The sequence below is a fragment of the Microcaecilia unicolor genome, unplaced genomic scaffold (assembly GCF_901765095.1).
Source record: "Microcaecilia unicolor unplaced genomic scaffold, aMicUni1.1, whole genome shotgun sequence".
Lineage (NCBI taxonomy): Eukaryota > Metazoa > Chordata > Amphibia > Gymnophiona > Siphonopidae > Microcaecilia > Microcaecilia unicolor.
In genome coordinates, this window is record NW_021963536.1 from 1 (window position 1) to 26,838 (window position 26,838).

The 26,838-nt window shown below is 45.3% G+C and overlaps 1 protein-coding gene across 1 annotated transcript in view; it reads left to right on the forward strand.

Moving 5' to 3' along the window:
* Positions 1 to 2,065: 2,065 nt before the first annotated feature.
* LOC115459406 (collagen alpha-1(II) chain-like) overlaps positions 2,066 to 26,838 on the forward strand; it is a gene marked incomplete at both ends in the record, with an annotated part of 76,793 nt that continues 52,020 nt past the window's right edge. Inside the window, 7 exons of the mRNA XM_030189236.1 lie at positions 2,066 to 2,173; positions 8,012 to 8,065; positions 8,889 to 8,942; positions 10,053 to 10,106; positions 11,512 to 11,565; positions 11,874 to 11,981; positions 22,880 to 22,933. Of these exons, the coding sequence (XP_030045096.1) occupies positions 2,066 to 2,173; positions 8,012 to 8,065; positions 8,889 to 8,942; positions 10,053 to 10,106; positions 11,512 to 11,565; positions 11,874 to 11,981; positions 22,880 to 22,933 (486 nt within the window). The remainder of the gene's footprint in view (positions 2,174 to 8,011; positions 8,066 to 8,888; positions 8,943 to 10,052; positions 10,107 to 11,511; positions 11,566 to 11,873; positions 11,982 to 22,879; positions 22,934 to 26,838) is intronic.

The following is a 26,838-nucleotide window of genomic DNA, read 5'->3' on the forward strand; positions in this document are numbered from 1 at the left end:
TAGGTCCAGTGTGTTCCTGTCCAGCGGGTTCCGGTCCAGTGGGTTCCAGTCCAGCGGGTTTCACTCCTGTATGTTCCAGTCCAGTGGGGCCACTCCAGTGTGTTCCAGTCCAGCGGGCTCCACTCCAGTGCGCACCCGTCCGGTGCGTTCCAGTTCTGTGTATTCCTGTGTAGAACTCCAGTCCGGGGTTCCGGTCCAGTCTTGTCTCGTCTCTACCTTGAAGGTGATCTTGCCTGCCACTGCCGCTCCACGGTAGTGGCCCAAGGACTCACGAACCCAGTGCTCCCGGGGAAGAAGCCTGACAGTATGCCAAGGTCCTCGAGAACGCGACACCAGCCAAGTAAATAGACTGCTGCTGCTCCCTGCTCCTTGTTTCTGACTCTGAGCATCAGGCTTGGACTTTTCATGGAAGCGCAAGAAGGTTCCATCGTGCTGCTCAGAGCCAGAAACAAGCAGCAGAGAATGGTGGCAGTCCATTTATTGGCTGGTGGGGCTCGGCAAAGGTATGCCTAGCGTGCCTGCACAAGGGAGGGGAGAGAGAGGCATGTATTCCCCCCCCCCCCAAATTTCAGGGCCGGCTATGCCCGGAGAGAGAGCCCGTTGTTAAAAATTTACCAGCACACCCCTGCCTGGAAGGTCATTTTCTTGGTGGCTGTTACTTCAGCTCATAGAGTCAGTGAGCTCCTAGCCTTGGTAGTGCATGCTTCTTATCTTAAGTTTCATCACAACAGAGTAGTCCTCCGCACGCACCCTAAGTTCTTGCCGAAGGTGGTGTCAGAGTTCCATCTAAACCAGTCAATTGTCTTGCCAACATTTTTTCCCCGTCCTCATACCCGTCCTGCTGAACGTCAGTTGTACACCTTGGACTGCAAGAGATCATTGGCCTTTTATGTGGAGCGGACAAGCCCCTTCAGACAGTCCGCCCAAATGTTTGTTTCTTTTGATCCCAACAGAAGGGGAGTCGCAGTCGGGGAAATGCACCATTTCCAATTGGCTAGCAGATTGCATTTCCTTCACTTATGCCCAAGCTGGGCTGAATCTTGAGGGTCATGTCACGGCTCATAGTGTTAGAGCCATGGCAGCATCGGTGGCCCACTTGAAGTCAGCCACTAAAGAAGAGATTTGCAAGGCTGCGACGTGGTCATCAATCCACACATTCACATCTCACTACTGCCTTCAGCAGGATACCCAATGCGACAGTTGGTTTGGGCAGTCAGTGCTGCAGAATCTGTTCGGGGTTTAGAATCCAACTCCACTCCTCTTGGCCCATTTTTATTCTGTTCCAGGCTGCACTCTCAGTTAGATGTTTCTGCTTTAGGTCAATCTCAGTTATGTCCTCGCCGTTGCGAGGCCCAATTGACCTTCTTTGTTGTTTTGAGTGAGCCTGGGTGCTAGGGATACCCCATCAGCGAGAACAAGCAGCCTGCTTGTCCTTGGAGAAAGCTAAGATACATACCTGTAGCAGGTATTCTCTGAGGACAGCAGGCTGACTGTTCTCACAAACCCGCCCACCTGCCCTTTGGAGTTGTTCTTCTCCTTGCTATTGCTTTTTGATCTAACTGAGCAGGGACTCTCGCGCTACGGACGGGAAGACGGCCACGCATGTGTGGTGCGCGCGCCCCTCACGCCGGAAGGCTCTGGCAAAACTTTGTTTATTTTTGCTGTGAAAAATTGCAATTCCTGGGCTGCCGTGGACGTCGACCCATCAGTGAGAACAATCAGCCTGCTGTCTTTGGAGAATACCTGCTACAGGTATGTATCTTCTCTATCCTGATCCTGGGAGAGGGCTTTATTTGGCTGCTCTCTTGCAGTGATCAATTGGAAGTCACTCCCTGAGCCAAAATGTTGCTCTTCCATTTCACAGGAGGGTTCTCTCTTCCCTGAGCTTGCCTTATAACAGGAGTGAAAACGCTTAGCATTTGTCTCTCATTAGACCCTTCCTCCATGTAGTACAGGAGTGGAAATGCTTAGCTTCTTTATGCTTCCAGGCCTTCTACAGTCCCAAGAGAATTTGTGGAATTCCTTCTTTAGGTGACTATTAACTGGATATATTTTTCTGGTTTAGGGTGCCGTCGGTGCAGTTGGTCCTGCTGGTGCCCTTGGACCCCCTGGCTTGCAGGGAATGCCTGGTGAGCGTGGGGCTGCTGGAATTTCTGGTCCCAAAGGAGACAGGGTAAGTGCCAGTTTTGCTCCTTCCAGTCTGAACACAGAAAGTCCCTGAACTTATCATTAAATATGAGTACTGAACAGGCTGTGCTTCTTGTTGGGTCACAGATCTGACATGAGCCATCCTTTAGGATAGAAAGGGTGAAGGCAATAGATAGAGTGGGTGAAGCTTCTGTGCTCATGCATGACGTGGAGGGGCATAATCGAAAGGGACATCCTCGTTTCGATTTGGACGTCCTTGCAAAATGTCCCCATCCAGGGGCAGGGAAACCCTTATTTTCGAAACAAGATGGACGTCCATCTTTCGTTTTGATAATACGGTCAGGGACGCCCAAATCCTGAAATTTGGTAGTCCTTAGAGATGGTCGTCCCTAGACTTGGTTGTTTCTGATTTTCGGCGATAATCGAAACCAAGGACGTCCATCTCAGAAATGACCAAATGCAAGCCATTTGATCTTGGGATGAGCCAGTATTTTTAGTGCACTGGTCCCCCTGACATGCCAGGACACCAACTGGGCACCGTAGGGGGCACTGCAGTGGACTTCATAAATTGCTCCCAGGAACATAGCTCCCTTACCTTGTGTGCTGAACCCCCCAACCCCCCCCCCCCAAAAGCCACTACCCACAACTATACACCACTACAATAGCCCTTACGGGTGAAGGGGGGCACCTAGATGTGGGTACAGTGGGTTTCTGGTGGGTTTTGGAGAGCTCGCTGTTTCCTCCACGAATGTAACAGGTAATGGGGGGTATGGGCCTGGGTCCGCCTGCCTGAAGTGCACTGCGCCCACTAAAACTGCTCCAGGGACCTGCATACTGCTGTGATGGAGCTGAGTATGACATCTGAGGCTGGCAATCAATATTTTAAAAGGTGTTTTTGAGGGTGGGAGGAGTTAGTGACCACTGGGGGAGTAACGGGAGGTAATCCCCGATTCTCTTTGGTGGTCATCTGGTGATTTTGGGCACCTTTTTGTGCCTTGGTTGTAAGAAAAACACGACCAGGTAAGGTTGTCCAAGTGTTCGTCAGGGACATCTTTATTTCTTTCGATTATGGGTTGAGGATGTCCTAGTGTTAGGCACGCCCAAGTCCTGCCTTCGCTACACCTGCGATATGCCCGCTTGAACTTTGTCCATCCCTGTGACGGAAAGCAGTTGGGGACATCCAAAATTGGCTTTCAATTATACTGATTTGTACGACCCTGTGAGAAGGACGCCCATCTTCTGATTTATGTCAAAAGATGGGCGTCCTTCGCTTTCAAAAATGAGCCCAGTAGTGTACCAAACATTTCCCCAATTACATGATGGGGGTAATTTTCTAGAGTCATTTGTTGTGTCTGTGGCCACAAATGTGTGGAATTGGGTCTCATAAAATTCTGACCAGTTTAAAAGTATATGTGATGATATCATGGTGCACACTTTTCCAGTAAGAATGTATGGGGTGGAGTTCTCGTGGAAATGAAAAAAATGCTAATCTACACTTGTACTTGAAAATTATAGTTGGGGAATTTGTACCCGGTCCATCTGCAATTCCACTATTTATACTATTTATAAGGACAAGTAGGTGTCTTTATAAAACTGACCTAAAATAAGGCTTCTGAAAGCGTGCTTACACTAGGCAGCCCCTTATAGAACGATGCTACTGGAAACAGGATAATGGGCTAGATGGACCACTGGTCTGACTGAGTATGGCTACTCTTATGTTCTAACCTGGTTGATATTCAAAATGATTTAACAGAACAGAAACAGCTGCTGACTGGTTAAATAACTTGTTCAGAGCTATTTGCGAATTTTCAGCAGCACTTATCCAATTATCTCCTCTGAAAATTTGTGGTTAGCATCTAAGTGAAAACTGGCTATTTTGGGGGCATTCCTGCGGTGAAATCAGCACTTGACCTGTTAAGTGCAAATATTCAGGACTTAACTAGCCAGGGTAATCCCAGAAATGTGAATGCATAAAACACAGTCCTATCTTTATGCGGCAATCCATGATTGGCTAAATTCTTAATATCGACTTAATCAGCTATGTGTTAGCCAGGTCCGCAAAAACTGGATATTCAGTGCCGAAGCTTGGACATGGCTCGACATTGAATATCTGGGAATAATGCCAGTGGCGGTCAGCAAAATGCTTACCGCCACCCGCTGAATATTGACCCCAATAATAATAATAGTAGATGTTATCCTGTGGAACCATACTCTTCCCGCTCGCACCACTTGTAACCACTCGCCTCCACCTACCCTCCTCTCTTCCTTCCCGTTCACATTAATTGATTTGATTTGCTTACTTTATTTATTTTTTGTCTATTAGATTGTAAGCTCTTTGAGCAGGGACTGTCTTTCTTCTATGTTTGTGCAGCGCTGCGTATGCCTTGTAGCGCTATAGAAATGCTAAATAGTAGTAGTAGTAGTAGTAGCAGAGTAAAAACCTACTGCCCAATATTTAGACTGCAGGGGATAGCCGGGCTGTCTCCCGCAGTCCATGCTAAACCCGGATATTCAGTGCTGGGTCATTTCCGGTGACCGGCATTGAATATCCAGGTTAACTTATTGGGCACTGTTCAGGGAGATCAAGGGCACATACCTTGGAGGGGGGGGAGGGATTGCAGGGTTCTGGGATGGAGTGTGTTATTGCAGCGGGCTTTGATCCTAGCAACCTGGGTTCAATTCCCACTGCAGCTCCTTGTGACCTTGGGCAAGTCACTTAACCCTCCATTGCACCAGGTACAAAACTTAGATTGTGAGCCCTCTAGGCAGAGAGAAAGTATCTGCATATAATGTGTACAGCGATGTGTATGTCTAATAGTGCTATAGAAATGATGAGTAGTAGTAGCAGCAGTCATAGCCGCCGAGGGGGGAGCAAAATACCCTGGGCCTGGCTCTCTGGTGGGGGGGGGGGGGGACCCAGCGCAGGGGTCCCTCTCTCTCCTGTTCCTGACGGGACCCGGGTGATCGTGTCCCGATAGGAGCAGGAGAGAGAAAACTCTGGCACTGGGCCCTCCTTGCATTGCCTGCCTAGCAGCTGCTGGGCCCTCAGGCCACGCATGCTCAGTTTTGAGACTGAGCATGTGCAACCTGAGGAAAGCAGCCACAGGGGCAGGCAATGCTGGGCTGAGGAAGGAGCTGCGCTGCCTGGAGCTGGCAGAGCCAGCTAAGGTATTTTGGGTGGTTGAGAGGGAGGGGGAGCAGCAGTGGTGATGATGATTTGGGGGGGGGGGGGACAGCAGCGATAACGATTCTGCCCTGGGCCCGGCGGCGGCAGCCCTGCCCTGGGCCCGGCTCAGTCTGTCGGTGGCCCTGGCAGTAGTAACTTTGACCTGACCGACTAAGTTGATATTCAGAGCTGACCGGTTAAAGTCAGACCAGCTAAAATTATTCTACCTATTGTGGTGGCCAAGTATGATTACCAAACCTAGCTGGGCTGCCTTTAAAAATCGGCAAATAGTTGGTTATATCATACAAAATAACTGGCTATCTTTAAGCTGCTAACCAGCGATAATCAGTGATGGATAACCGCCTATTTTAGTGGTCATTTAAAAAAATTTATAAAAATCGGGTGGCTAATCTAATCAGGAATATTTATTGTACACCTTCTCCCAAGAAGTTCAAAGCAGATTATATGAAAGAGACTAGTTATACAGGATAAAATTATAAAATAAATACTAAAGTAATGAAGGGCACAATATTCAAAACGATTTAGAACAGTTGTCCGGGGCTAACTGGGCATTTTCAGCGGCACTTAACTGAATAGTATTACTGAAAATGCCCGGTTAGTGCCTAAGTCGAAACCAGCTATTTTTTGGGCATTCTGGAGGTGGAAGTAGCACTTAACTGGCTCAGATAATCGCATAAATAGGACCACATAAAACACAGGCCTGTCTGTATACAGTTCTTAGCCAGTTACAGTGGTGGAAATAAGTATTTGATCCCTTGCTGATTTTGTAAGTTTGCCCACTGACAAAGACATGAGCAGCCCATAATTGAAGGGTAGGTTATTGGTAACAGTGAGAGATAGCACATCACAAATTAAATCCGGAAAATCACATTGTGGAAAGTATATGAATTTATTTGCATTCTGCAGAGGGAAATAAGTATTTAATCCCTCTGGCAAACAAGACCTAATACTTGGTGGCAAAACCCTTGTTGGCAAGCACAGCGGTCAGACGTCTTCTGTAGTTGATGATGAGGTTTGCACACATGTCAGGAGGAATTTTGGTCCACTCCTCTTTGCAGATCATCTCTAAATCATTAAGAGTTCTGGGCTGTCGCTTGGCAACTCGCAGCTTCAGCTCCCTCCATAAGTTTTCAATGGGATTAAGGTCTGGTGACTGGCTAGGCCACTCCATGACCCTAATGTGCTTCTTCCTGAGCCACTCCTTTGTTGCCTTGGCTGTATGTTTTGGGTCATTGTCGTGCTGGAAGACCCAGCCACGACCCATTTTTAAGGCCCTGGCGGAGGGAAGGAGGTTGTCACTCAGAATTGTACGGTACATGGCCCCATCCATTCTCCCATTGATGCGGTGAAGTAGTCCTATGCCCTTAGCAGAGAAACACCCCCAAAACATAACATTTCCACCTCCATGCTTGACAGTGGGGACGGTGTTCTTTGGGTCATAGGCAGCATTTCTCTTCCTCCAAACACGGCGAGTTGAGTTCATGCCAAAGAGCTCAATTTTTGTCTCATCTGAGCACAGCACCTTCTCCCAATCACTCTCGGCATCATCCAGGTGTTCACTGGCAAACTTCAGACGGGCCGTCACATGTGCCTTCCGGAGCAGGGGGACCTTGCGGGCACTGCAGGATTGCAATCCGTTATGTCGTAATGTGTTACCAATGGTTTTCGTGGTGACAGTGGTCCCAGCTGCCTTGAGATCATTGACAAGTTCCCCCCTTGTAGTTGTAGGCTGATTTCTAACCTTCCTCATGATCAAGGATACCCCACGAGGTGAGATTTTGCGTGGAGCCCCAGATCTTTGTCGATTGACAGTCATTTTGTACTTCTTCCATTTTCTTACTATGGCACCAACAGTTGTCTCCTTCTCGCCCAGCGTCTTACTGATGGTTTTGTAGCCCATTCCAGCCTTGTGCAGGTGTATGATCTTGTCCCTGACATCCTTAGACAGCTCCTTGCTCTTGGCCATTTTGTAGAGGTTAGAGTCTGACTGATTCACTGAGTCTGTGGACAGGTGTCTTTCATACAGGTGACCATTGCCGACAGCTGTCTGTCATGCAGGTAACGAGTTGATTTGGAGCATCTACCTGGTCTGTAGGGGCCAGATCTCTTACTGGTTGGTGGGGGATCAAATACTTATTTCCCTCTGCAGAATGCAAATAAATTCATATACTTTCCACAATGTGATTTTCCGGATTTAATTTGTGATGTGCTATCTCTCACTGTTACCAATAACCTACCCTTCAATTATGGGCTGCTCATGTCTTTGTCAGTGGGCAAACTTACAAAATCAGCAAGGGATCAAATACTTATTTCCACCACTGTAAGTGTTGAATATTGCACTTAACTGGTTAAGTTCTGGCTGGCTGTATATACTCTCAGTGCCAGAGCCTGGACATGGCCGGCATTGAATATTCAGGGATAAAGCTGCCAGTGGTCAGCAAAATGCTTACTGCTACCAGCTGAATATTGGGCCCTTAAGTTCATATCAAATGAGTAATTTATGGTGTAAATCACGTCTTGAAGACCTAAGTTTCCGTCTCATCCACTTAGTGAAATTTCAGTGTGAAGGTTTTCCTAATGCTCTTGTAGTTCACTGAGGGAAGAGTGTTGAAGGAGGAGCAGAGGGAAAGGAAGCTTCAATTAGTATTGATCTTTAATTCATTTTTTTCCCCACAGGGAGATACTGGTGAGAAAGGCCCAGAAGGTGCTCCTGGTAAAGATGGTGCTAGAGTAAGTAGCAGAGGAAGCTCAATCATTGGCATGACTGTTTGTTTTCTTGTCATTTTATATCATATTAATATTTTCTAAATGAATGTGTACCTTTTGCTGTCCTAACGTTATTTAACGATGTGCAAGTATCCTCATTTTTGGATCCTTTTACCAAGCTGCGGAAAAGAGGGCCCTGTGGTAGTGGCAGGGGCAGTTTTTGATGTGTGCGGGGGCCCTTTTTACCGCAGTGGGTGAAAAGCCCCTAAAGAAGACGTGGCCATGCAATAAGATTATTCGTATTGTGTGGCCCTGCTGGGGGGGGAGGGGGGAGCACTTACTGCCACACATTGAGGTGGCGGTAAGAGCTCCTGTGGTAACCTAGCAGTAAATGGGCAGCGATTACTGCTGGGTTAGCGCTGTGCTAGAAATTACGGAATTACTTTCCATAGTGCCAGAAATGGCGCACAGTTGAGGAGGAACTACCACTGGCAGCCGCATTGGGCTGCCGGTAGTTCAGGGTTGCTGCACAGCAACCTTTTAGTAAAAGAACCCCTATATTATTTAGAATGGTTTATTATCCTCCTAGTTTAAATCTTGGATCTCTGTTATTGTGGACTTGAGTAGTTAATGTGCCTTATTCATTTTCTTATTGTATTAAGTATTCTTTTTTTCTGTCAAAGGCATATGTTACTTTTCTGTACAAGATGTGTGCTCGGTTATTTGAAAAATCTTATAAATAACAAATTTTTTTTAATGTGCAAGCAGGTATTGGTCTCACAGTTCCTTCTGTTGCCAAAGTCTTCCATCCCTAACCATTCATTTCTGCTTCTTTGATCTTCTTTAGGGTCTGACTGGTCCCATAGGTCCTCCTGGCCCATCAGGTCCTAATGGTGAGAAGGTGAGAACTGCACACTGTTAATTTTAATTTCCTAGAAAGATCTGCAGAACACTGAGTATATATTTAGGTCACACCAATGCTTCCGTAAACGCCAGTTCTGCTGCCTGACATTTGTAAAGAGGCTAAACTTGCAGAATTATGCTCCATTTCCAACTAGGAACTAATGGGATTGGTACCTGCAACTTCTGGCTCCACGCCAGGTCTTTTGCTGTTGAGTTAAGAGAGCAGCTGTCTAGCTAAGCTAGAAGGATGTTACCATCTAGTTTAACTTGTTGCTGTATTCCTGCTTGAGAGGAAAAGAGCCTGATAAGAGTAATCTCACCCTTTGTCCAGGGGTTGAGCTCCCACTTCTTCCACAATTCCCTATGGCATGCTGCAGTGTCATGGGCTATTTCCTACTGGCTCTGTTTTGAGAGAGACAGATTCTGAGGGATTATTTTCTCCATTGAATGACATGTTAAGTAGTAGTAGTAGTAGTAGAGGTGGAGTTTTCAAGGGATTGTTTTGGGAACTCAATGGAAGTCTTGTCTGCAAGGCAGAGTTTGAGGGATTGTATGGGAAGCTCTCTCTGGAGGGGGATGGTGTGAGAGATTGTACAGGAGATGTACCTTGGTGTAGGGAAATTGTTTGTGGCCAGTTCCACCATCCATCCACTTTTGGTTGGTTAAATGAATGCATGGGCTTAGCTGGTGGGTAAAGATTATTGAGAAAGGCAAGGCAAACCACTCCACTAACAGACTGCCGAAATAGCATCACATGAGTGGTGGCCCCCATTATTCATTCATGACTTGGTACTTGCACACAAGAGACTACCCATGCTTGAGTATAAGGGAATGTACAGGGAGTGGGGGGGAGGAGAGGAGGAAATTGTGTGAGGGAGTGTTTGTGTGGTTGGAAGAGAGGCTGTGTCTAGTCCTGACAAGACAGAGAGATTGTGTGACTATGGGAAGATGTGCCTAAGTCCTGGCCTGGGTTTTTGGATAGAAGTTGTGACTGGGTCTGAGGGATAGTTTGGAGGATTTTATGGGAGACTCTATATGGGTTTAGGGATTGCTTAGGTTATTGTCTGAAAAGCTGTGTCACGTTCACTTTTTCTCTTTATTCTCTCAGGGTGAATCTGGTCCCCCTGGACCCATTGGTGCTGTGGGCACCCGTGGAGCCCCTGTAAGTTCCAATTCTGAGTTCTTGTTTTTATGTTTCTCGTGCCATTTGTTTGGGGTCTGGCGTTCCTGTTTCTGTGTGCTGCAAATCCTTACTCCTATAAACACTATTAATGCACAACCATCCTATTTTTTGGATCTGAGTTTTTACCAAGACTGTTATCCAATTATTCCTATACTTTTCAGTGACCTTGTGTTTAGACCCCTGATGTAGGCTTTATGCCGAAACACAGTGATGTGTTGGGTCCTAAAGAAATAAAGGTTTTTTAAATCATTATATTCCTCGTCCTTCTGTTTTTCTTCATGGGAGAGCCCTGCTGATTACACTACTCCTTTTGCTGGTATCTGCTGACGTAGTTGAATACTGTCCTCCGCTTCTGCGGTGTCCCTCTACATAAAATACCACCATCTCCTAGAAGATCTGTATTGAAACATTTTCTCTGTGGTCACTTTCTTCATTTTTTTTCTGTATAGTGTATAGTCTAATTCCCATGAATTATGTGTAGTACAGTCTCCAGCTCTGACAATGTCTGTATAATGCAGTTTGTTACTGTGTGTTGTCTTAATTAACTAGAGTTTAGAGAGCTGTGATATCATTGTTAACCAGAATTCTTTGTATTGCTATATTACTTCTAAATACCTATTGTATTGGATGTATCTTGCCTTAAGCTACCCATGGAAAGGCATGAGTTAAATCCAGGGCTTTTTTGAGGGGGTACTTGGGGGTACTAAGTACCAGCATTTTTTCCATTGTCTGCTAAAATTGGCCCGTGGTCTCCAAATTTTAATGAAAGAGCTCAGGCTCTACACACCAATTCTGCCTTGTCATAGATTCTGTGACTGGTTGTAGGGGGCCTGGCTATTGTGGGGTGGTCCCTCAATGATCACCCCACCCCTAAAGGGTGGCTTGGCATTTGAGTACCGGCACCTTTTTTGCTAGAAAAAACGCACTGGTTAAATCTAAATATAATACCAAACTTTAATTTACTGTTTGTACTGTTTTAATATGCCATTAGTACTGTATTCCTGATTTAGCCTATGTAAGCCACATTGAGCCTACAACCAGTGGGAAAATGTGGAATATAAATGCTTTAAATAAATAAATCAGTGACTCTTGGCTGTAACGTCACTGTTACTAGTGTTCATTGTGCTGTGCTATCACTGCTAACCATTGGTCCTTTGTGCTGATAACCAGTGGCTCTTGAGCTGTAGTATCACTGCACCCTTGACTTGTGATGTCACTGCTAGCCAGTGGTACTTGATCTGTGATATCACTACTAACTATTTGTACACTGAATCATTGCTAACCAACAGCCCTGAAGCTGTGATGTGATTACGCTTTGATGTCACTGCTAACCAATGGCTCATGTGCTCTGATGTCACTGTTAACCAAACTCTCTGTTTTGTAGGGTGAACGTGGTGAGACTGGTCCTCCTGGCCCAGCTGGCTTTGCTGGTCCTCCTGTAAGTACAAATAATTTATTTTCCTTCAGTTGAAATGTTTTCTCTATGGTCATTTGCCTCATTTTTTGCTTTCAGCAGTGCTCGTCAGGCTGTTAGGCCTTTTCTTCATATTTTTCTGTATAAACACCTCCTCTCCCTGTATAACCATTATTAAACATTAGAATGAATGATCTCATTCAATTTAAATACAGTGTCTTATATTTATATATGTAAAGTATGTTAACGTTGGAACCTATAGGCCCTTCTGAGTTCTAGATGTACATATTATACAGGAGCTAAACAAGTTTGTTTCCTCTTTCTTGCTGCAGGGAGCGGATGGACAGCCGGGACTTAAAGGTGAACATGGCGAGGCAGGACAGAAGGGAGATGCTGGTGCTCCAGGACCTCAGGGTCAATCTGGGGCTCCTGGTCCACAGGTAAGATCTTTGATTAGCTTTTGAATGTAATAAAAACAGATCAGATTACAAAGGGAAGTGACAAATACATCAAGATACTTTGAAAGTAGGACTAGATTTTGGATTAAGGCTTAGGAGAACATGCAATGAGGGCATGTTACAGACCATGGCAAAAAATAAAGATATTTTATAGAACGTCAAAGGGAAACAACACAGGAGGGCATGTCCCGCGTCTGCTCTCTTACACTGTATTATAGACTGTAACATATAGTGATTCTATATAAAAGACTATTGCTCTTATTTTCAAAGCATATGGATGTCAAAAAGCCAAAATGGACATCTATATACTTGAAATGTCCAAGTACCAATTTTGCAAAGGCAGAAAGGGACATCCAATGCTGCAGTATGTCCAGATAGCAAGGGGGCATGTCGTGGGTGGGATTATGGAGGGCCTGAAATCACGTCCAAGAGTGATTACCAAAGGGGGAAGAAACGTCCATTATTAAAAAGAAGGACGTCCTTATGCAGTCCTGTTTCAGGTATGCCCAGGGTACAAAAAGGATTATTCCCCAGTGGCTGCTGTCACCCTCCCTCTCCCCTGAAAGTGAAACCAAAAACGGATGCCAGGCTCTATGACAGCTTTAGGTATTATGAGCATTCTTAGCAAAACAGGGAGCAAGTCTATGGAGTAGCCTATTGGTTAGTGCCATGGACTATAAACCAAGGGACCTAGGTTCAAATCCCACTTCAACTGTTGTTTGTTTGTTTGTTTTTTTAAGTGTGAGTCTTCCAGGAATAGCAACATACCTACTCCAGAGGCATAACCAGACTCAGTATTTTGGACGGGCCCTTCCACTTGCACATGCCCCCTCCCCGCCAACCACACATCATAAATATCTTCCCGGAGATATTTTTTAAGAACATAAGATGTTTTTTTTCACCTACCCCATATCTTCCCCTTCTCCTGTGCGGCATCCCAGCATCTGTGCTCCTGTGTCTGAACTCCTTCCCTTCCCAATGTCGGTACAGGCATCCTTGGCGCCTGCAGCGATTCATTCTCACTGCTTGCGCTGGCCCTGCAGGCTTCCATCTGCCATGTCCCGCCCTCGCTGATGTCATTGCCTGTTTCCTGTTTTGTGGAACATGGCAGATGGAAGCCTGCGGGTCTGGGGCAAGCAGCAAGAATGAATCATTGCAGGCGCCGAGGACACCTGTACCGACACTGGGGAGGGAAAGGGTTCAGAGACCAGAGTGCAGATGCTGGGGCACCATGGAGGAGAGGGGAGAAGAGAGCAGTATGGCGCTGCAGCTGGGTGAGCCTGAGCCAAGATTGGGTGAGCTTGTGCCCACCCAGGCCCACCCATAGCTACTCCACTGACCTACTCTACCTAAATATGTAAGACACCTGCAAGCCTAAATGCTATAGAAGTGATGTACATTCAGGTACAGTAGGTATGGTGGTGTTCCTGGAGGGCTCAAAATTACCACAAAAAAAAAGTTACAGTGATATTTGAACCAGAGTCCCTTGATTTATAGTCCACTTCAGTAACCACTTGACTGCCCCTCTGCTCTGTGTGGATGTCTGTATGGCCATTTTCAAAGAATGCTGTCGGACAGATGCCCATGTCCCTTGTTCCCCCCCTTTCATAATTTGGACATTCCAGTTTGTATGGCTGTCCATCTAATGTGTTTTCAAACAGGATATCCTGACATATTTCCCATTCGAAAATACATGTGAGATGAACCTCTGTTTGAGATGTTTTGACTTGGACGTCCCTATTCTGACTTGGACATCCTTTCGAAAATGCCCCTCCACATCATACAGTGAGGGCACACTGCAGAATCTAGCATAAAGGAGCCCTTTTACTAAGCTGTGGTAGAAGAGACCTGTGCTAATAACAGCATTTTTGCCCCGCGCCAGGGCCCCTTTTACCGCCACGGGTAAAAAGGCCAAAAAAGAAATGGCCATGCAGTAAGTTCACACTTGCTGTGTGGCCATTTCGGGGGGTGGGGAGCACTTACCGCCACCCATTGAGGTGGCAGTAAGGGCTCCCGCGCTAACCTGGCAGTAACCCCCTGTGGAAATATTTTTTTAAATATTTCCACTAGTGCTGGAAATGGTGTGTGCAGGGGGTGGAACTACCGTCGTCACCTGCGTTGGGCCAGCGGTAGTTCCGCTTTGCCGCACGACAACCTTTTAGTAAAAGGACTGCAAAGTGAAGGTGTATTACAGACTTCAGCATGCAGTGAGTACTTATTGTGTCGCTTAGCGTACAGTGCTGGATGCTATAAATGGCACTGAAAAATGGGCTCCGGATCAGGGCTAAGCGCAATTTTATAAAGGGTGTGCGCCCTTTACAGAATCACACTAAGCACCAATTCTCACATCCTGACTTTGAGCTCCAGACTTTCTCCGCTGAAACCTGGTGTAAATGCTGGCGCCCAAGTTGGGTGCGTTTACTTATTTGGTGCTGAAAGATGGCCGCCGACTAAAGGTCACAGGAGCAGCTAGCTCCGTGGACCCGAGGACCCTGTGAGTGACCAGCCAGGGTCGGGACCGCTCAACGCGACCGTCGGACTCAGGCGAAGACGTGGAGGTTCGACAGGCAGTCCAGACGGACGGGCGGTCTTGCCAAGAATGTGAAACGGGAAGCATCGCTGACCCGGGCCTTCTGTCGGACACCCGTCCGAGCCAGGGCTGGGAATTGACAGCGGCTTCCCCCACTCCCGGGCCATGACGCTGCACAGATCCGAACCCGGCACCCGTACTTACCTTTTGGTCTGGTCATGAGCGAGGAGGAACACCTGCCGGCACCCGTCCGTGCCTTGGCACTGCCTACCAGTCAGCGGCACCCCAGCCCCGCCACACATCGCAAGGAGCTTCGGCTGGCTGCCGGCCCGGAGCTGCAGGGGAGGAGTAGCGCAAGTGCACCGAGCACACGGCCACTGAACTAACGGAGGGTGAAGCAGGGCACAGTTTTTCAGCGGTGGCCTGGGAGACCCGACATAGGCGATCGTAGAGGTGCGTGGCCAGCTGACCATTCTGCACAGCACGCACCGACGACATTGGTGAGTGCAACCCCATCCACTCGCGAAGGAGAGGTGCCTCTGAGCTCCATGACGCCTCTCAGCTCAGACTCGAGACAACAGTAAGTTGCGCATTAGCTGCACATCTATTGCGCAATTGCTGACCATCTACACAGGTGCACTGCTCCCAAGAGTCCCTCCCCCCCCAGGCTGCAGATTGCCACGGTTGGAACTCTCAAGCGGTGACTTCCTGAGGAGAGTCTCGCAACCACGGAGCTCGGACAGAGCACAGCTGACGCTTCCTTTGGGGTGCGTGGCTCCAGCATTTGCCCATGGGGATAAGGACTGCTGAAAAGAACCGGTCGACTGCAAGGTCTTGACGCTACTGCTAGCTTTGAACCAAATAGCCGCCCCCGAGACTGTGATAACGCTCGTGCTCTGTCAAGACCAACTCACTTATATTCCAAAGTCTCCTCCAATGTCAGAGGAAGACAGAAGACATCTACAAACAGGAACACAGCGGATGGCAGACAAAGGAACCGAGAGAAACAGACAGCTACCATAGAACCTACAGGGCCCCTGCGCAAGGCTGCGAAGGCAGGAGCAGCATCCAGATAGAGCAGCGATGCCAAGCCCATACCGTAGGAGATCCCATACCACAAAACAAAATCCCATCACGCATCCTACCATCCGAACATGGTCTATCAGGAACCCACAGTGACCCAAAACCAAAATGAACACCTTCAAACTACTACTACCAATTTACTCCTTAACACTGATCCACATAACTCTCATCACCCCAGTTGCAGAAAGCAACATCATACCCTTACTACATACTCATCAAAGACTAACCGGATACACCATATCTCATCAAACTGACAGCAACTCAAATAATGGAAAAACACCAACATGCGGACAATCACAACGGAAGGGAAAGAAAGGTCCTACCAAAATCACACCAATAAAGAAACGACAACTAATAAAAATCCACACTACACCAAACACAGAAGACCCATACCAAACAATTCAAGTGGATTACACCAACACCAGATCCGCAGTAAACAAAACAGCAATAATAATAGACTGGATTATGCCAGAAAATCTCGATCTACTTTTCATCACTGAAACATGGATCCATGCCCAAAAAGACCCCATAATCTTAGACCTGTGTCCCCCAGGATACAAAATCACACATTGGACCAGGAAGGACAAGAGAGGCGAAGGCATAGCACTAATTTATCGTTCCCATTTTACCACCGAAACCACTGCCGAGTCCATAACACCTCAACTCGAAATTGCCTCATTCAGAATCCACAACAAATCCCTATGTGATCAGCTGAACTTTGTCCTGTTTTACAAACCACCAGGTAACTGGAATGAAAGCCAGACTAACTTCATGGACCATCTCAAACACATGTGTAACCAACCTCAACATACTAATATTAGGAGACATCAACCTTCACCTCAAAGACCCCAAACTCGGCCTATGCATGAGAATGTAAGGAATTCCTCCACTTATGGGATCTCAGATGGCCACATATGCAAACAACCCACATCAAAGGGCACACACTCGCCTCATATCATACAAACTCTCAACCGACCAGAACCTAATAATAACAGATATCAAATGGGCAGAAACATCATGGACAGATCACTATAAACTAAATTTATCCATAAACTGGCGCAAGAAGGGTTCATACCGTACACAAGAACACACAACCTACAGCACAAGAGGTCAAGTAGACGCAACAACATTCTGGCAACAGATATACAATAACGATTGGACAGCGCAAACGGACTCTACACACTACCTCATAGAATGGGATAAAAGGTGCAAAAACATACTAGATGAAATAGCACCCTTACGAACAAGAACCTCACGTAAGCTTAACTCGATACCATGGTTCAATGATGATCTGAAAAAGCTAAAAACGCAAACTAGGAAACTCGAATGAGCAAGGAAAGAAACAAAAGATGAACATACACTGAATACATGGAAACAAACCCAAAGGAAATATAAATATGCAATAAGACAGACCAAAAGATCATACTATAAAACTAAAATAGGGACAGATTACAAAGACTCGAAGAAATTATACCAACTCGTGAACAAACTCCTAGACACCACCTTGGTCACTACAACAAATACAGACATCCCACCCACAGACAAACTTGCTAAGTACTTCAATGATAAAATTGTTAACCTACACAACACTCTACCTCAGGACAACATCGATATTGAAAACTTCCTCAATGAGTTAGACCCTACCTTTGGAGAATACCCAGCCGATCGAACCTGAACAAACTTTGTTCTCCTCACCGTCAAAACAGTTGCCCAGACGATTAACAGGTTCTCCAACACTCACTGCCAATTAGACACCTTTCCCAACTACCTAATAAAATCCGCCCCTGACCGCTTCATAGTAGACTTCACATCCCACCTAAATTACATGTTCCAGCAAGGCCTCTTCCCTAAGGAAAATGGTAATATCCTACTCACCTCAATACCAAAAGATGCCAAGAAAAAAACAAATGACATCACCAGCTACCATTCAATAGCATCTATCCTGCTGGCAATCAGACTGATGGAAAGCTTGGTAACCACACAACTTACTGATCACATAAACAAATTCTCAATTCTACACGAATCACAATCAGGATTTCATCCCCTCCACAGCACTGAAACAGTACTAATCACTCTACTAGCCAAATGCAAGCAGGAAATAGCAACAGGCAAAAGCATCCTTCTCCTCCAATTCGACATGTCTAGTGCATTCGATATGGTAAAACCATAATATACTACTAAGACTACTAGACTACTTCGAGGTCGGTGGAAACATACTCAGCTGGATCAAGGGTTTCCTAACCACAAGAACATATCAAGTGAAATTAAACTCAAACATATCACCACCGTGGAAAGCAGACTGCAGAGTACCTCAACGATCACCATTATCATCGATCCTCTTCAACCTAATGATGACCCCCACTAGCCAAGTCCCTATCCAACCAAGGCCTTAACCCTTTCATCTATGCAGACGATATCACAATATACATCCCTTATAAACACAACTTGACAGAAATTGCCAACAAAATTGAACATCATGGACTCATGGACAAATGCATTTCAACTAAAACTCAACAAAGAAAAAACACATTGCCTCATCCTCTCATCCCAATACAGCACAGACAACCCTGCAAGTATCATTACCCCAGACTACACCCTCCCTATCTCAGATAGCCTGAAAATCCTCAGCGTTATATTGGACCGAAACTTAACACTAGAGAGCCAAGTGAAATCCACAACAAAGAAAATGTTCCATTCAATGTGGAAACTCAAACACGTGAAACCATTCTTTCCGAGGGAAACATTTCGTAACCTGATACAATCAATGGTACTAAGCCACGTAGACTACTGCAATGGAATTTATGCGGGATCCAAAGAAAAATTTTAAAGAAGCTTCAGACAGCCCAAAACACAGCAGCCAGACTTATATTTGGAAAAACACGTTTTGAAAGTGCAAAACCCCTCTGCCAAAAACTACACTGGCTCCCAAACAAAGAACGTATTGCCTTCAAAATCTGTACCTTGATTCATAAAATTATTTATGGCGAAGCCCCGGGATACATGACAGACCTCATTGACCTACCAACCAGGAACACATCTAAATCAACACGAACATACCTAAATCTACACTACCCAAGCTGCAAAGGTCTTAAATACAAATCATCTTACGCATCCAGCTTTTCCTACATAAGTACACAACTGTGGAATGCACTACCAAAAGCCTTGAAAACAACGTATGACCACCTAAACTTCTGGAAATTATTAAAGACTAACCTGTTTGAAAAGGCATACCCCACTGACCCAACCTAAATGCCTGATCCCTGCAACACAACAAAAGCAAAGTACACAATAGACATATCACAACTCTTCCGCTGCCTGTTCCGCATGAACTTTTTACTACCACAACATCACTTTCTATTTGTTCACACCAGAGTCTACAAATGCCTCTCTGGTACTATGTAAGCCACATTGAGCCTGCAAATAGGTGGGAAAATGTGGGATACAAATGTAACAAATAAATTCAGTAATAATGCGCGCAGATTTTCAGAACACTCTTGACAATGTCCGTGCCCTCCTACAGCCATGCTCCCTTTTGAGTTGAGAGCTATAGGTTTTGGACACCAAGCATTATAGAATAGGGTGCAGCCAGATGCATGCCCTAATCCTAATTGGTGTTGATTAACATCAATAATTGGTTGCTAACAGCATGTTAGCCAATTAAATTGTGTGTGCAGCTTGGGATTGTGCCCAGATTTAAACACCCTAATCTGGTCACCATATATAGAATCCAGGGGACAGTGTGGTTGCATTCCAGACCTCAGCATGCAGTGATGATATTTTATAGACAATTTTATTCAGTGAGGGTATATTACAGATGCAGCATGCAGAGGTTGTGCATTATAGACTGCAGCGCACCCTTAATGTGCATTGTAGACCTTAACATGCTGCGAGGGTATATTACAAACCTAACTATACAATGATGGCAGTGAGTTTATATTATGAATATAGCATGTAGAGGTTGCGTATTATAGAGTACAGCATGTATTAAAGGTGAATAATAATTTTCATATATGGTGGGAATGTCCAGTATTACAGGTGTTTAGGGAGGAAGTAACGGGCTTATTAACCAAGGCAGTGGGTCTCCTGTTCCCTTGTGATCCCAAGTGGTGCCTATTGGACTGGGGAAATAAGGGGGGGGGGGGGGAAGAAGTGGCAATGTAGAAACAAACAAATGAGTCTAGCGGCGGCAAAAACAATTATAGCTTTGAACTGGAAGCAAGCGAAGGGTCCTACGGGGCAGGACTGGATAGAGAAACTCAAAACGGTGGTGACATTGGAAAAGTTGACAGACAGGCATAGGGGGAAATATTGCCTGACTGCAGAGGAGTGGCTGCATCTAGTAAGGGATCTTGGGAGGAGTCACTGGAGGACGGGCTGTATAAACCAAAGGGGGAGAGGGGAGTGTCTGTGGAGGGGGGAGAGGGGGGATGGGAGGGGGGGGGTTAACGGGAGAAGGTTAAAGGGAGAAATTGGGTTGTTGGTCACGGTTAAATGTTCATATATTCAAAATGTATAGGAGATTATGTCTCCAAAGTGTTGTTAAATCGGTTATTCAATAAAAATTTTACAAATTAAAAAAAAATAAATAAATAAAAATTTACTTTGTTAGTCTAAAAAAAAATAAAGGTGAATAATACACTATAACACACACAGTGCTTTTTTTTTGTAGGAAAAAAAGGTACCGGTTCTCTGTGGGCGGGGTCACCATCTATGGCTCTGCCCCTATGGTAACCACACCCCTTATACCAGCTGTGGCACATATAAGCAATATCATTGAAAATACTATACCAGTATAGGAGAAAAAAAATAACTTGTGATTTTTTCCATTATAAATAATTTCTATAAGCTGTTAGAGCTCTAGTATACCCAGTGCAAAATAAGACAGCAGATATAAATTCTCAAATTGGACATCTTCCAGACACTAAAATGAAAATAAAATGATTTTTTCTATCTTTCTTGTCTGGTGACTTTGTTTTTCTGATCATGTTGGTCCCAGTTTCTGATTCTGCTGCTATCTGTTCCCTTAACTCTGTTTCCAGGGTTTCCTTTCCATTTATTTCTTTACTTTTCTCTTTCTTTATTTCTTGCCCTACATCCATAGGTAAAAGCTGGGTCCTCTGCGGACTTGACTGGAGGAGGTATAGAGTGGATCCAGCTTTTGCCTATTTTATTCATTCATGTGCAGTTTTTCTCCTCTTTTCCCTTTCCTTCATCTTGTCAGTGTGCATCTCCTTCCTCTTTCAATCCACGTCCAGCATTTTTCTTCTCCCCCTCTATTCATGTCCAGCATTCTCCTCCTCTCTCCTCCCCTCCATCCATGTTCATCTCACTTCCTCTCTCTTCCCCCCCCCCCTCCATCCATGTCCAACATTTCTCCTCTCTCCTCCCCTCCATCCATGTTCATCTCACTTCCTCTCTCTCCCCTCCCCTCCATCAATGTCCAGAATTTCTCCTCTCTCCCCTAAATCCATGTGCATCACCTCCTCTGTTTTCCCTCCCTTCCATCCATGTCCAGCATTTCTCCTCTCCCCCTCCACTCCATCCATGTGCATCTACTTCCTCTGTCTTCCCTCCTCTCCATCCATGTCCAGTATTTCTCCTCTCTCCCTTCCCCTCCAACCCTGTGCATCTCCTTCCTCTGTCTTTCTCTAACCCTGTGCATCTCCTTCCTCTGTCTTTCCTTCCTAACATTTCTCCTCTCTTCCCTGCCCTCCACTCCATCCATATCCAGCATTTTTCCCCTCTCCCCTCCATCCTTGTGCATCTTCTTCCTGTCTTCCTTCTCCTCCATCCATGTCCAGCATTTCTCCTGCCCTTCCCTCCATCCATCCATGTCCAGCAACTCTGCTCTCTCCCCTGCCCTCCCTCCTGCCCTCCTTTCCCATCCATGTCCAGTTCCTCCTCTGCCCTCCCTTCCCATCTGTGTCCAACGATTCTCCTTTGCCCCTATCCTCCCCTCCCAACCATGTCCAGTGATTCTCCTCTGCCCTCCCCTCTCATCTATGGCCAGCGATTTCTCCTCTCTCCCCTGCCGTCCCCTCCCATCCATGTCCAGCGATTCTCCTCTGCCCTCCCCTCCATGTCCAGCGATTCTCCTTTGCCCCCTATCCTCCCCTCCATGTCCAGTAACTTGCCCCAGCCTCCACCTGCCCCCGTCGAGTTCCAGTACCTCAGCCCCACCTGCCCGCCCTTAGCGCCCCGACAGCCCTGCTTTCTGTTCCTGCCACCCCACGATGTGTTTAAATCTTTTATTTTTTTACCTGAAGTCGCAGCGCCAGCATTAGTGAAAGGACCAGGCTTGCCTCCTCTAGCCTTCCCTTCATTCCCTCTCAGTGTCCCGCCCTCGCGGAAACAGAAAACTACGTCAGAAGAAGGTGGGACACTGAGAGGGAATGAAGGGAAGGCTGGAGGAGGCAAGATTTGTCCTTTCACTAACGCCGGCGCTGCGACTTCAGGTAAAAAAAATTAAAAGATTTAAACACGTTGCGGGCGGCAGGAATAGAAAGCAGGGCTGGAGAGCTAAGGGCGGGCAGGTGAGCTGGCCCTAGGCTAAAGTGGCTAGGGCTCGTCAGTTTAGAGAAGAAACTGCTGAGGGGAGATATGATAGAAGTCTATAAAATACTGAGTGGAGTGGAATGGGTTGATGTGAATCGCTTGTCTACTCTTTCCAAAAATACTAGGGGGCATGCAATGAAGCTACTAAGTAGTAAATTTAAAACAAAGTGGAGAAAATATTTCTTCACTCAATGTGTAATTAAACTCTGAAAGTCGTTGCCAGAGAGTGCAGTAAAAGCAGTTAGCTTAGCAGGGTTTTAAAAAGATTTGGATACTTTCCTAAAAGAAAAGTCCATAAGCCATTATTAAAATGGACTTGAGAAAATCCACTGCTTATTTCTAAGATAAACAACATAAAATTAGTTTTACTGTTCTGGCATCTTGCCAGGTACTTGTGACCTGGCAAGAAACCTGTTGGAAACAGGATACTTGGCTTGATGGACCTTCAGTCTGTAATGTAGATTTACAATAAACCACCCACAGTTAGCAACGAGGCATATGATAATTCCAATGAAGGTGTATTGCAAAGCATAGCATTTGGTGGTGGGATATATAGTGAGGGTGTATTACAGAGAATAGCAGTGAGGAATACTCCTAACTGTAACCTGTAGTGGGAACACATATATGGGTATATCTTGTCTATGGTTAGAGTTAATTAATTTTAGTTACATTTTTACAGGGGGTTTAACTTTTCTACTACTTTGTTTCTCAGGGTCCAACTGGTGTTACTGGTCCTAAGGGAGCTCGAGGAGCCCAGGGCCCTGCTGTAAGTATTAGCATATGGTTAATTACATTTCCACTTTATGCTCAGACATCATAGCTTTTGTCTACATCCTTAAATCTCACTTCCCTATTCCTTGTGACACTGCACATGCACCAAGAGGAATACCAGGCACTTCAGTATGAAGCACAAGAAAAATAACCACTTAATGAATTCCAAATCCAACTTTGCGATCTCAATGTAGAATCATCCTGTCCCAATTATGGCTCCTATATACTAATGCTTAGCACACAATAATGATGTTATTATGCTTTGCAGAAGATAATGCATGGTAACACCTTCATCATGCGATAAGCGTTAGTAAATAGGGGTCTATGTGAATCTGTTGTCCAACATCAAGACAACTTGTGCCTGTTCCATGTCGTCCCACAGATCAATCCAAAGATTTGTGGGTTATGTCCATCTACCAGCAGGTGGAGATAGAGAGAGCATCAGAGCTTTACCATATATCCTCCTGTGCGGTAGGCTCACTTCCAGTATTCTCTTTATCTCGGGAGGTGGATAGACATACACTGTGCAAGTCGGGGAGGGGAGGGAGGTAGAGAGCTGGGTCGGGAGGATCTGATCTCCGGAGTAAACATGATAGCTCCAGGTCCCTACCCCATTTCCTTGCTTGCCCTGGTATTTCTGCCCCTGAGGTTAAACAGAGAAGAAAATAAACCTGCCTCTTTAAGAAGGTTTAAAAAAAAAACACCAAAAAGAAAGAGGAGTCAAACACTTCTAAGGAGCAAGCTGTGTTGTGCCTTACTTTGGGGTGAACCGTGAGCACCGTTTGAAGATTTTTGTGCCTCTGCCAACAGCTTGAAGCAGAGGCATAGCCAGACCTCAATTTGAAAGGGGGCATGAGCCCAAAGTTTTTTTTTTTTGGGGGGGGGCGCATATTTTGCCCCGCCTCACCAATGCTCTCGACCCTCGTTGTAACCCCATATACCTGGGCTGGTGGGGATCCCCAAGCCCCGCCAGCAGAAACTTTCCTGCGGCAGTAATTGCCACCGCGCTGCCTGCCCTGCTTTCCCAGCTCGGAGCACATGCTCATGTTTAGTGAAATTGAGCATACGTGAAGCTTGTGCATGCTCAATTTCATTAAAAATGAGCATGCACACAGGGGAGGGAGAAAACAGGGCAGGCAGTGCAGCGGCAAATGTTGCCACAGGAAAACTTCTGCTAGCGGGGCTTGGGTCCCCGCCAGCGAAACCATCAGATCTTGGGGGGCCCTGAATACAAATTGGGGGGCCCAGGCCCCCATGACTACACAACTGATGAAGACTACATACTGTAAGTGGCTCTTATTTTTCTTAGGGCTAGTTTTGTAATTTATGGCTGTCCTCGCCGAGTCAGCAAAGTACTACTCCCGATGTGAGGTCAGTTCACAGTGTCAGGAGTATATGCCATGTGTTTAGGTGAGTCTTCTTCCAGCCCCCTCCGTCCGGGCTTGATGTGCAGTTCTTTCCAGCTTTGGTGACTGCAGCTGTGATATTGTGATACATCTATTTAGTAAACTCCCACTTTTTCTTTATGACATAAGTTTGATGTTCAGTATAGAAACATAGAATGTAGAAATATAATGGCAGATAAAAATTAATCTTTAAAAGTGAAATAGTTTCTTGTGAGGGCTACTATGGCTAAAGTTAGCAAACATAGATGCCCTTTTACAAAAGTTTAGCACTCGCTAAATGCTAAGAAACCCGTTTTATACCTATGAGCTTCTTAGCATTTAGGAGATTCTATATATTGTGCTAAGATTTCCACACGGAACTCAAAGTGTATTCTATAAACTATGTTTTAAATTAGATGTACTTTACAGAATAAACCGAGTACTGGTAAATACAACTAAATTTAGTCGCAGTCTATTATGCCAACTAAAACCTGGGTAGGTAAGGTCTTCCTTACAGAAGCATGTCAAAAGAAGCTGCAGGCTGATCTGTCCAGCCTTCTCCAATTGCCTACTCCTTGGGCATGGGATTACATGCAGGTACTGGGTACCATGGTGTCCACCTTGGATGACCTGCCATGGACTCGGTTCCATATGTGGCTAATCCAGTTGTTGCTCCTCAGTCAGTGGTCCCTAGTGCTGCTGACTATCAGGTCACAAACAATAAACAAACCAATGTAATACAGGAGCAAAAACTCTACTCAAACCCCTAAGGGTATCTAGGATATGGATAGAGAGCTCAAAAGTCAGCCACGTTCAAAGAATGAAATAATATTATAGTCTACCCAAACATAGTTTAAAGAAAGAAAACATTTTTTGTGAAAAGGAGAGATTCTCAGAGGCTGAACTCACCCAAGTAGACAGCCCACAAGCGTAGGCTTGTCCTAGTAGGTGGATGGGTTTCTTTATCATTGAGTCTCTCCTGAGATTAATAAGTGCACCCAAGAGCTCCCTAATGCTCTGTGATCCTTATACTCTGTAATAAAACAACAAATATTGACTATCCGTGTAAACTAAGCAGATTTAAGTTCTCAATCCATGCCCCAGTACTAGTCCCACCTAAAGAAATGTTCCCTACTAATTTTTTTGTTTTTTTCTTTGCTGGAAAATGCATACACAAGTTAAATACTCTGAGTCCAATAATCAACATACACAAATAACTCTCCAATCTTAAACTAGGCTTATAGTATATCGATTTCAATATCACCAGTATTGTAAGGAAACATATATTATACTATAGGTAGGATAAACAATCATTTAAACAAATAATCCTACATTCATAAATAATACTTTCTAATGACTAAAGAAAAAAGGAAAAAGAGGCACGCTTATCTCTGCGCTGCTGGGTGTGTGCACTCTACCCAGAAGCTGCTGTTAAATCCAGCGTTGACCGATATTATCTCCGCCGTCGCTGCTGATGACTTAATCAACTTTTAATATTGGCAGAATACCGTCTATGTCCGACTCTGCAGGGTTTTGCGATGATCTTCATCAGGGACCCTGTTCTATGCTGCCTGTTCCTGTGAATAAACACATACTGCGCCAAAATCATTCTTAACCTGAGCTCAATGGAGTTCCCGCTATTATACACCCAAAGCCGGAAGTGGTCAGTTTCACGTAAAAACGTGAAGAATCAGTGATAACGTCAAATTTGCAGACCATATTCATTAGAAACTAAATAATGAAAAAGCAAAACAAAAACGAAAATAAAACTTAAATTAATATGATACAGAAAAATTAATTAATATGAGTGGAACAAAGGAAATGATAATGTTATTAATAATATTATTCAAAAATACCCTCCCACCTACCCACACGATGTACATTAATGACGGGATGTTAAATGACTGTGTTCCATTCTATAAAGTCATTTAGACCATTCGGTATTGTAGTGTCCAATTCAAAAATCTAGTATTGTTCTTTCCTAGCTAATACACGTTCCCTGTCCCCTCCTCTCTGAGAGGGCGCCACATATTTATTTATTTAGATTTTTCTCACACCTTTTTCAGTAGTAGCTCAAGGTGAGTTACATTCTGGTACACTGGATATTTCTCTGTCCCAGGAGGGCTCACAATCTAAGTTTGTACCTGAGGCAATGGAGAGTTAAGTGACTTGCCCAAGATCACAAGGAGCAGCAGTGGGATTTGAACCGGCCACCTCTGGATTGCGACCGGTGCTCTAACCACTAGTCCACTCCTCGTCAATAATCTTCCACGAGCTGGAAAAACTGATGATGAAACTGTAAACAATGTGCTACCATAGGAGCTGTAATATTGTGGTTCTTCAGTCTACTTTTATGTTCCGTCAAGCGTGTTTTCACTTTGTGAATAGTCCGTCCCACATACCACTTTTGACAGGGACAGATGATAGCGTAAATGACAAAAGTGTCACACGTAATAGTGCTTCTCATATGGTAGATCTTTCCATTACCAGACGGATGTTGCCACTGATGGCCCTC